Genomic DNA, 11,061 nt, shown 5'->3' with positions numbered 1-11,061 from the left:
CCACAGCAGAGGCCCGCAACTGCCTCCCGGCTGCCACTGTCGGGAAAAGGGGGATGCCATCTATCCCTTCCCCAAGAATGAGCCTTCTGGAGCGCAGCCTGACCCAGACCCCAGCTCCATTATGGGAAGACACCACCACTGACCCTCTTCCATAGTGTTTTTAGAGCTATGAAAGACAGCAGCAGCAATGCTGAGAGTCAGATACGTTTTATTGCATTAACACCCCTCCTGCTCCGCGGGCAGCACTGCTCCCTGCGCTCGGAAGCACTCGCTTCTTTTCCCTGCCCAACTGGCAGCAAGAAATCCCACGCCAGGACCGGTTCACCACTCAGCAGCAGCGCTGATCCTCCTCCGAAACACAGCTACCCCTTCTCAATAAGAGTCAGGAGGTGGCTGAGCGTGGGCAGGACATGCTCAGGGGGCACATCCAGCTCCTCGCCCGGCCCAGCAGCCCGGAGCAGAAAGCTGTGCATGCCCACGGCTCGGGCTGCCCTGTAATCCCTGGTGTAGTCGTCCCCTACGTGAGCCGCCTGCTCCGGGGGGACCCCGCCGAGGCGCAGGGCTTTCTCAAAGATCCTCCTGTCCGGCTTGGCGAAGCCCACATCCTCGGAGGTGAGGACGAATTCAAAGTGGTGCCGCAGGTTGCACTGGGAGAGGATGTTTTCCAGCCGGTTATCGAAGTTGGAGACGACCCCCATGCGGAAGCCATCCTGGCAGCACCGGCTCAAGGTCTCGCTGGCTCCCGGCAGCACCTCCCAGTTGCGGGCGCTGCAGAAGTCGTGGTAGAGTTTTTCCGCCATCAGCGTTAGGACTCTGTCTTCATGCACACCCGAGAGCCTGAAGGTCTGCTTCACAACGTCCACCCACCACTGCTGGGAGCTCAGCCCCCGGCCCCGGCCGTAGTTGGGGAAGAGCCGGCTCTGTGCTCCGTATGCCTCCCGGAATGACCGGCTGAGAGCCTCCGGCTGCACCCGGACCCCGTGAGCCCGGGCCTCGGCCGCGTAACTCTCCCCCACCGGCTGCCGCAGCCGCAGCAGCGTGTCCTTCACGTCCCACGTCAGTAAGCGGAGCTTAAGCATGGCTTCAGTAAAGCTCAGGACTAAGGGAAACCTGGAACAAGCAGGGAGGTGAGAGCCAGGCGCTCTGCTGAAAGCCCGTCGGGACCGAGCGTGGCTCACGCCGGTTGTGTCAGAGGGTTGTGGGCACCGGCCCTCTGCCCGCGTCACACCCACTGGTGTCAGTGGCCACCGTGGGGGGCTCAGACCCTCTCTGGGGTCTGCAGCGAGACACGGCGGGGGAGGGAAGGCCCTGCTCTGAGTCCCAGGGTGCGAAGTCTCCCAGGCCCGGGGCGGCTGCACCCCCCCGTGGGTGCTGCAGTGGGGCCCTGCCTGGCGACCGGGGGGCGGGGGCACGGGGGGCTGTACCCCCGGTGTAGGGGGGTGGGTGTCCGGGGCGCACCCGGGGCTGTACCCCCGGTGTAGGGGGTGGGTGTCCGGGGCGCACCCGGGGCTGTACCCCCGGTGTAGGGGGTGGGTGTCCGGGGCGCACCCGGGGCACGGGGGGCCGTACCCCCGGTGTAGGGGGGCTGACACGTGGGTGTGGGCGAGGGGGGATCCACGCGGGTCACACAGGGTCTGGAGGTGCGGGGCGGAGCTGGGGCTCACCGGGCCCCGCTCCCGGAGCCCGGGGGCTGTGCGGCAGACTGGGGGTACGCGCGATCCCGGGGCCCACGGGGGACCCCCGCCCCGGCTCGCACCCACCTCCGCCGCTCCCCGGAAGCCCCGCCCACAGCCCCCGGAAGTCCCGCCCACAGCCCCCGGAAGCTCCGCCCTCCGCTCTCAGGCCCGTCCCGCCGCCGCCGCCTCCTCCTTCAGCCACCGCAGGAGCTGCGGCGCGAAGTATGTGATGATGGTGTCGGCCCCTGCGGAGAGACGAGACACTGGAGCTGCCCGGGGAGGGGACAGGGGGACGGGGTCGGGGCGGGGGGAGCAGGCCCCGGGGCCGCCCGCCTCACCTGCGCGCCTGAAGGCCGTCACGGCCTCCCTGACGGCAGCCTCCAGGCTGAAGGCCCCGGCCTGGGCCCCGTGCCACAGCATGGCGAACTCCCCCGAGACGTGGTAGACGGCCAGCGGGTGGGTGGGGTGCTGAGGGGAGCGGTGGGGAGAGAGGTCAGCCGGTGGGCAGATGGGTGACACCCCTCCCCACGCACCCCACTGCTCCCAGAGGTGCTCCAGCACCCACCTCAACACGTGAAACCAACAGTCACGGCCCCTCCGGTTTGGGTATCCAAACTGGCCACCCCAAACGCACACCTCTCCTCGCCCTCCTCCTCCAGGGACACCCTGTGCCCTCGCTGGCATGCAGAAAGCTTACTCGAGCCTTGACCTCCCTCACGAGGTCCAGGTAGGGCATCCCCGGCTTCACCATCAGCATGTCTGCTCCCTCACGCACGTCCCGGTCCTGTGAGGGGAACACGTCTGTGACCCCGGCAGCTTGGGGTACAAGAACATTTTCCAGCAAGTCCACAGTTGGTTTTCCCCAGAAGTTTTGACCTGGCGGTTGGTTTTCCCAGGAGGGATCACAGAAGGGTCTGGTGAGCCCCTCATGGCCCCAGGACCCCACAGATGGGCTGTGATGGGGAAGAGCCGACGCTCCCCTCACCAGACGCACAGTGCCTGGGGAAAGCCAGTGGCTGCGTGTCCCTGGACCTGACACCCCAAGCCACAGTGGGGTACGGGGTCACCAACTCCACAGCTCCCAGTGCACAGTCCTCAGGCCTATGCTGGGGACCAGCTCCCTGGCAGGCTGATGGGCCTCATGTTTCTCTTGCTTGTGGAGGGGCAGGGGAAGACCCTTGACCATTTCGGCTGTCGTGCCTCCTACCCCCTTTGGACTCCAACACCCCTGATCTTGCTCTCCCCAAACCCTGCTGCATTGCTGGGTGTGAAGGCTTGTCGCCCAGGTACCACGTGAGGGTTTTCCAGTTCCCACAGCCATAAACCCATGACCCTTGGTGCTGCCCCAGGCAGCCCGACCCGGCTCACTCACCACAGCACGAATCGCCAGGCCCCTGGCGCCCGGGGGCAGCTGGTAGCATCGTCTGTCCCCGAAGGCAGGTTTGGACAGCGCAGCATCCCTGGTGACAGGCAAGGCAGGGGGCAGGGGATGAGGACCAGCACAGCTCCCTGTGCCTCTCACCTCCTATAGCTTCAGAAATGTGAGGACAGACTAGGGCAAGTGCCTGAGCCATTAGGGCCAGGAAAAGGGGGGCTCTCCTGACCCACCTCCGTGCCCCAGGATCGCTCTGGGAGGGCTGACAGGCCCAAGCTGGCCCTGGGAGCCATGCTTCAACCCCCGCTGCCCTCCCCATGCCCAGAGTCTGGGGTAAAATCGTGTCAGATGTTTTCCTTTTGCTCTTTTCTGAGGCAGATCCCTCAGGGATGCCCTGTCGGGGTCAGGCTGTTCTTGGGATGAGGTCTAATAACGGACTGAGCTGAGGCTTGTCCCTGAAGCCACCCTTTGGGGCAACACCAGCTCCTGTGGCTCCCCGCCTCACTGCTCCTGGCAGCTGCAGGCAGCTCCCTCTCTGCCTGCCTTGCCACCAGCACCCGAGATGAGCAGGTGAAGGGGTAGGATGAAAGATCACCCAAGATTATCTTCCCACCAGCCAGCCTCTCCTGGGCAAGGTACACTTGTCTCCCTTTTGCACCAGGAAGTAGGAGGAGAGCGCTCCAGCGTGACCAGCATGGCCCCAGCTGTGGCCCAGGCTCTGGCCAAGCCCTGCTCCCAAATAGCTATCTGGGGACACACCTCCTGGCCAGCCTGGTGCTGGCCGGGGACACTCCGGGCTGAGGGACAGACCCACCTGAAGGGACCGTAGAAGCACGAAGCAAACTTGGCGCTGTAGCTCATCACCGAGACCTGCAGAGGAGAGCGGAGCTGTGAGGCCCAGAAGCTCAGCGCTGCATCCCTGTGCTGGGGCAGTAGCAATTCCCTCCCATGGCTGTTTTATACTCTGCTCCACATCCTCCTTCTCCTGCAGAGGCCTGGCACCTCTCTGTCCCCGTGTCTGGCCAAGGACATTCCCTTCTGTGTGCACTGGGGCAGGGAAATGCCTGCAGCACATCCTGGGCAAGGTGGGGGTTTGCTTCTCCCACCGCTTGCCCAGGTCCCGTCATGGCGCAGCCTCCCCATGGACGTCGCTCCTGCCTTTGGCGCACGCAGATCCCGAGCTCACCTTGTTGCCCAAGTCATTGGAGATCAGCGCCTTCTTCATGGCCGCGATGCGCCCATCCATCATATCTGAGGGGGCAACGATGTGGCAGCCTGCAGGGAAAGACCAGAGACACCGAGAAGTGCCCAAGGCTGTGACTCTGCCTGCAGGAGGAGGTGACCCCAGGGCCGGAGGGTGCCCGGGTGCCTGCAGCTCCGCGGGGACCAGCATGTGAAGGGTAGGGGGAGCCTCGCCCGGCTCGGAGCAAAAGCACTCCCTGTTGGAACCAGGCCCAGTTTGCTTTTGGGCCCGCTGAAAGCGAGAAGGGGGGTGAGTCTGCGAGAGTCAAACTTGGGTGCCGCTGCCAGGAGACTCCTCACCTGCTTTGGCGTAGGCCAGCGCCACTTCTGCCAGCCGCTGGCAGCTGATCTCATTCTGGATGGTGCCATCTTCACGCAGGATGCCTAGGAGACAAAGCTGGGGTTAGGCGAGGGGCTGGACGGCCGCTTGCCTCACTCCCTAGAGTGGGAGCATGGCTCTTGCTATAGGTATGCTCAGAACAACAGTGGGGAATGTAAGAGAGCTGGATGGGGACCAGGAGACCAATGATGCAGTCCTCCAGGGACTGGACACAACATGTGGGTGCTCCAGGGAGGGGAAGACAGAGATGGGGTACACAGACGGGTGCTCAGACAGATTCACATGGGCAGGGAGCAGGTGCCTTCACCACCTGTGCCTCCCACCCTGCTCTCAAAACCCCGGAGAGGTCTCCTAGGCTCAACTGCACCAGTACTGGGGAGCCAAGACTTGGGGCAGGAGCTGGCCAGGCCCCAACACCACCTAGAGCTTCTCAGCCGAAAATGGCAAATGCCCAGAGACTCCCAGTGCCAGGAAAACACCCGAAGAGCAGCCCGGGATCCCAGGCTGTGCACTCACCGCAGTGCCCATGGGAGGTGTAAGGGCACAAGCAGACATCGCAGGCAACAAGCAGCTCTGGGAAGGTGGAGCGGATCTTCTTGATTGCCTGGATGGCAGGCGTGTCCTCCGCATCAGCAGCGGAGCCTCTCTCGTCCTGTGAGAAGAGAAATGCCTCAGCACGCACAGCCGAGGGCTTCCCACCAGCTCCCCTGTGGCAGCAATTCTGCCCGAGAAACGTTTTCTGAACTGTGAGACCCTGTAATGCAGGGCGGTGTGACCACCAACGATGGAAAAAGGCGATGGAGTAGCGCCTCCGAGCAGTGAGTGTAGGTCTCAGGGCCACCTGCAAGAGCTCTGGGAGCTTTTTGGGTGTCACTACAGTCTCCCATCCCCATCCTGCTCTGCTGAGCGGGGCGCAAGCACGTCCGGAGACCCTGAACTACTCCTGTTTGATCAGGAGACCCCCCCGGCCCCACACTGCTCTCCCACAGCCCTGTGGCTACCCCAAGGCCCCTGCCACCACCACGCACACTGACCTTGTGGACTTTGCTGGGCACCCCGAAGATCAGCACACACTTCAGACCGTCCTCGACGAGGGGACGCAGCATCCCCTCCAGCTTGTTGACTCCGTACCTGAGAAAAGCAAAGTGAAGGGGGCTGCCGGGCACCGAGACCTGCTCCGTGGGGTGAGCTGGCCTGTGACTTGGATGCTGGTCTGTGAGAGATCCAGCATCCACAAGCATCCATGCCAAGCAGCAGCTGGAGGTACAGGGGAGATGTTGCCTCAACGTTGGGAGGAACAATCCAGGACCTTATCTGGGGCTACAGGAGCATTATCTACCCAGCACGGACACTCTGCTCTGAAAGGACGAGCATGCCCTGCCCTTGGATCCCTTATCTTGGTGTCCCTGTTGCAAATCCATCCCACCTCCCCACAGGACCACCCCCCTGGGGCGTCTCTGACCGCAGCCCTCCTAACGTTGCAACAGATGAAGACGGGAGCTGCCAGTCCAGCAAGATCTAATGCAGGACGAGAGCCCATGTCCTTGCCCAGGTTTTCTAGCTGCTGCTGGAAACTCCGTTTACTTCCGACTTCCATGCATGCCCAGCCCACACAACGTGCGAGTATTCTGGGACATCGCGAGGCCCTGGTACTGTTGCTGCCAGTGCTGCTACTTTCCCAGCATCCCCAGTATGATTCCTTCCACTCCCTTGGCAGACAAATGCTCCTGTCCTGCCTGATGCTGGGGGATCCCCAAAGCAGGGACCACAGAAGGTTGGAAGCGTCACCCCTGGCCCATGCTCATCTCAGGCCATACATCAACCCTGCTTGGGCACGGGGCACGGCAGTGACTGGCACGCAGCTTGGAGGGGCTGCGTTCTTACCTGGCTTGTCCAGGGAGGCTGGGGATCGGCTCCACTGCATCAGGGCTGTCACTGCAGGAGATGGATGGGACAGGGATGTGAGGACTCGGTGTGAGAAGGAAGCCCCTATCCCAGGCTTGTCCACGGGGAACATGAACCTATCTAAGAGCTCAGGGAACACCTAAGCCAGTCAAGCTGAGCTTGGTCCATCCCTAACCCAGAGAGACAGGGCTCACTCACGTGACAAAAATGGGGTAGATGAGGTTGGCGGCATCGAAGGTGGTTGCCGTACACTGCCAGGAGCGTAGCACAGGGTGGAAGTAGCCGCTGTGAAGAAGGGAGTCCGCCTGCATCTTGGGCGTTCACTAGGAAGCTGTGGAAGGAGACTCTGAAACACCAAAAGAAACCGGCAGGCTAGTTAGTGGCGGTGTCCTGGTAAGCCACGGTTATTACTGTATGCGAGGAGGGCGCTGAGATCCAGGCAGCCACTGCAGGACTGTCCCTGTCCTGCTCCAGGCACACGTGGGGAGCATGAGCTGCAGCCCTGCCAGCTTCAGCCCCACTCTCCTGGGGGCTGCCCCGCACCGGGTGGGTGTCGCAGGACCCTGCATCAGCAGTCACAACACAGCACTTCCCATACACAGGGATGATGCCGACTCCTCCCCACAAAACCTCCCAATTCTGTGTGTGAAACCACCAATTTACAGCCACCAGCGTCCTCCCACAGCAGAACCACATTCACATGGTTCAACACTCCCACCCTCGTCAGGCACTGTCTGTTTTAGCTTGTGTAGCTGTAGCGACAGTTTTCTAATGATGAGACGGTCGTTGCTTAACGCGTTTTACTTTTGCTTAACGCTGCATAATTGTGTGATACAGCTTTTGTACACAAAGTAGTCAAAAGCTGCTCTGCGTAGCACGAAGTATTTGCGGCCACAGCGTAAAGGTGCAGTTACAGAAGAGTACGGGCACTGGATGAGAGAGAGGTGCAGGATTATCCTGAAGACACCAGGGCTTTAAACCCCGCAGTCACAGAGCTCCGGTGGCCAGTTACTGCTGGATAAAGAAACGTCAGCTGGGGAGTTGGGCAAAACTGATTTCAGGGGTAACAAAGAGCAATTACTCAATATACGTAAATCAAGTGTTAGCTACATCATTGTTGAAACTTTTTCTGTAGCAATATTTTCTTCCTCTGTAGCAGTCCGATCAAGTAATAATTCTGCAATTAGACCATTAAGATTTAAATTTCCACTAGCACTAAATTCTCACCAACACATGGTGGGAGAGAGCGCGATGGAAGGGGCCGGGGGAAGGCGGAATGAGGCATTTGGCTGCAGCACAGAAGAGAGCAGCTGTTACAGCCAAGATGTCCTGGGAACCACAATCTCTGTTTGTACAGAGAGGCTTCAAGGACTCCTGCTGGCTGCACACCCAGGGCCGCACCCCACGACCGCCCCGCGCAGAGGGGGTGCCCCGGGAGACAAACAGCAAAGTCCCTACTGGAGACCACAGATTTTGTTCTGAGAGCTGAAACCCAAGGGAGGCGGGTTGGAGGAGAGCTGGAGTCGGGCTTCTGAAAGAGCAAGCGGGATTCCTCCACTGGCACCCCCCAGGCAGGGCAGGGCTTCCCCGGGGAGACAGACGGACATGAGGATGGGACCCGTCTCAGGGGAGCAACCCTGCAGTCCCCAGTCCCATCCCAGGAGGGATTCCCCAGCAATAAACCTCGCTGCCCCTGTCTCTCTCTGGAGAGCAGCCACGCTCACTTTCAGCATCCCAGGATGCAGTCCAGGGGAGAAAGTTTTACACCAGTACTCACGACAGCAGTCAGCAACAGAGCTGGGCAGGCGATGGCTCTGTTCTTCTCGAAAAACCTTTAATTTGAGGTGTTCACCTATTTTACACACTCAAGACCCTTCAGATATTCTAATGCTGAGCCAAATTCTCAGTCTGTATCAGGCCACCCCAGTGCATAGGGCACTTGTAATATAGCGGCATCGCGTTCAGTCCAGGACTTGAACGGAGTCTCTTGTACCCCTAGCAATCACTTCTGCTTGGGGACGGGGGAAGAGGCACCTCTCAATTACTTACAGGCTTACATGTATAAAAACACTGTATAAAAAAATCAGACGGTACTTGCAGGGCATGCAGACCAGCTGACGGGCACGCTGGCAGCGTCACGGCATCACTTGGCAAGTAATTTTTAGCCCTGGAAAGCTGCCGCTCCAGTCCTTACTCGCAGGGAAGGGGACAGCCCTCGGGTGAACTGGAGTCGGCAGCCTCAGTGCAGCGGCTGGGCTGCCCAGGCAGGGCTCCAGGCAGGGCTCCAGGCAGGCAGCGATCGAGAACAAAGGGCTCAGTGAACAAAACCCACCTCGAGAATCCAAAAAATGCTTTAAACAGTTAATCCCACAGGAGGAAGGGGAGGAGGGATGAAGTGGGACCAGAGGCACCTGACTCTGTATGGGACAGATAGAGACCACAGCTCCAGAAACAGCCCTCTCCAGGGAAGGAGGAGATGGGCAGCCGGCAGAATTGCAGAGCGGAGATAACCGCCAGGACGGGTGGGCCCCAGCGGAGCACCCATCTGCTGCGAGGCCAGGGGAGCTGGGGCCCTCCTTGCGAGCCCCAGGTGCAGCAGCAGCTGCCGCCAGCCAAGGGCTGCAGGCTCCCCTCGCCCACCCAGGGCACCCGCTCGGACGAGGGCACCGGGGTCTTACAGCCGCAGAGCCGCCGCGCGCCCCACAGCTGCCCCACAGCCGGGGAAGGAGGGCGGGGGTGCAGAGCAAGGACTGCGAGAGTGCTGCGATAAGGGGATGATGCACCACATGTGTTATGCCCTAGAACGGGGCTGTTTCCCCCGAGATCCCCTTCGGGCTCCCAGCAGAGCACACGCGTCTCTTTCTCTGACATCAAAGGCCCAAATCTGTATTTCTAAAGCAATTTGCCTCATGCACAGCAGAACATCAGTAAGGAGGAGTTTAAGAACAGCCCTGCAGCTCCCTCCCCAGCAAACGGCTCTGCAGCAGGGTGGTTTCGCCTTTGCTCCTCCACGCTGGGACGGCTCGAGGACCAACCCAAACCCGCGCCTTCACCCAGCGCGGGCCCGTGATGCCGGGTGCCTCGCTGTATTCGAGGCGAGAGAAGCGACTGCAAAACGGGAGAACCACGCACACGCCGCCCTCCCTTTGCGCTCACGCACGTGAAACAAAGTTAGCGGACGGGCTGAAGCCAGACCCGACGCATGCCAACGGTGAGCTGCAAAGGTCTGCTCCAGCTGCTGACAGCACCGCCGAGCCGGCAGCTGCCTGTTCACTGCCGAGACACGAGGAAGCTGCTTTCCAGAATTTTAGGACACAGAAATGGATGCAGCCTCATCCTTCGGTGCACAACTATTCACCTGATGTCCTGGAGACACGCAAGCTTCCGAAATCCCAGGTGGGAGCGGGGAACGGACTGGAGCGTCCGAGGAAAGCAGAGCTCCCCAGGGAAACAACGGAGCTGCGGGTTAATTAGCGGTCACTAATGAAGATCAAGCCATTAATGAAGATCAAGACATTAATGAAGATTCCCTCTTCCAGGTGGGATCTGGAAATGGGGACGCTTGTGGATGCGACAGGGGGGATCTGTAATTACACCGCAGGATGAGCGAGGGGCTCAGGACTGATGTCAGCCTGCTCGACGCTTTCCCCACGTTTGCCACGGTAACTGCGGGTTACCGAGCAAACACCGGGCTGCCCTTGCCGTGCCTTCCCGCGGGCTGCCCTTGCTGCCTGCACCCGAGCCGTGCCTCCTTGCCCAGCGGGGCCCTGCCCCTCCAGTCGTCCCAATCTCCGGCCTCCGGACAGCCCTACAAGAAGCCGGAGTCGGGGACCGGGGCGGGGGGCCGGAGCCGGGGCGACCGCCCCGGCTCCGGCCCCCCGCCCCGGTCCCCGACCCCGGTCCCCGCACTCACCTCCCGCCGCTGCCGCGTCCCGCTCCGGCCGTGTGACTCTCCTCCGAGCCCCCGCGATTTGCATAACCCCGCCCTTTGATTAGCATAGGGCCGCCCCGCGGGAAGATGGCGGGAAGTCTCGCGCGGCGGAGCGCGGGAAAGGGCTGGAGGCGGTGCGGCGGGAAGGAAAGGGCGGGGGTTCGCTGGGGGGGGGAGGAGTAGGGGTTTGGGGTGTGTACGGGCCTGGAGCAAGGTTTTGGGGGGGTGTAGGGGCCTGGAGCAGGGTCTTGGGGTGCTGGGGGGGCTGGAGCAGGGCTTTGGGGTGCCAGCGGACCATGCAGATGGATTTTGGGGTGCTGCAGGGGGACCTGGAACCAGGTTTTGGGGTGCTGTGGGGGTCTGGAGCAGGGGTTTGGGGTGCTGGAGGGGTCTGGAGCAGGGCTTTGGGGTGCCAGGGGACCATGCAGATGGATTTTGGGGTGCTGCAGGGGGACGTGGAGCCAGGTTTTGGGGTGCTGTGGGGGTCTGGAGCAGAGCTTTGGGGTGGTGGGGGAGGCATGGAACAGGGCTTTGGGGTGCCGGGGGGGTCTGGAGCAGGGCTTTGGGGTGCCAGGGGACCATGCAGATGGAT

At 61.6% G+C, this 11,061-nt stretch overlaps 2 protein-coding genes across 2 annotated transcripts; both read right to left on the bottom strand.

The window, feature by feature from the left end:
- Positions 1-202: 202 nt before the first annotated feature.
- Positions 203-1,158, bottom strand: HDHD3 (haloacid dehalogenase like hydrolase domain containing 3). Its single transcript, XM_009811472.2, has one exon. It carries the CDS (start codon positions 1,077-1,079, stop codon positions 363-365), a length of 717 nt encoding a protein of 238 aa, XP_009809774.2. The 5' UTR covers positions 1,080-1,158; the 3' UTR covers positions 203-362.
- A 673-nt stretch (positions 1,159-1,831) lies between these two features.
- On the bottom strand, positions 1,832-9,968 carry ALAD (aminolevulinate dehydratase). Its single transcript, XM_059828864.1, has 12 exons — positions 9,897-9,968; positions 6,737-6,884; positions 6,518-6,568; positions 5,668-5,764; positions 5,150-5,285; positions 4,594-4,677; positions 4,238-4,326; positions 3,866-3,921; positions 3,049-3,136; positions 2,374-2,460; positions 2,015-2,144; positions 1,832-1,921 (listed from the first exon to the last, which is right to left on the bottom strand). Exons 2-12 carry the CDS (start codon positions 6,847-6,849, stop codon positions 1,839-1,841), a joined length of 1,014 nt encoding a protein of 337 aa, XP_059684847.1. The 5' UTR covers positions 6,850-6,884; positions 9,897-9,968; the 3' UTR covers positions 1,832-1,838.
- Positions 9,969-11,061: the final 1,093 nt, after the last annotated feature.

This window comes from Gavia stellata, chromosome 24, assembly GCF_030936135.1.
Source record: "Gavia stellata isolate bGavSte3 chromosome 24, bGavSte3.hap2, whole genome shotgun sequence".
Lineage (NCBI taxonomy): Eukaryota > Metazoa > Chordata > Aves > Gaviiformes > Gaviidae > Gavia > Gavia stellata.
The sequence above is the reverse complement of the archived record's forward strand: the minus strand, read 5'-3'. Positions and strand labels throughout refer to the sequence as shown.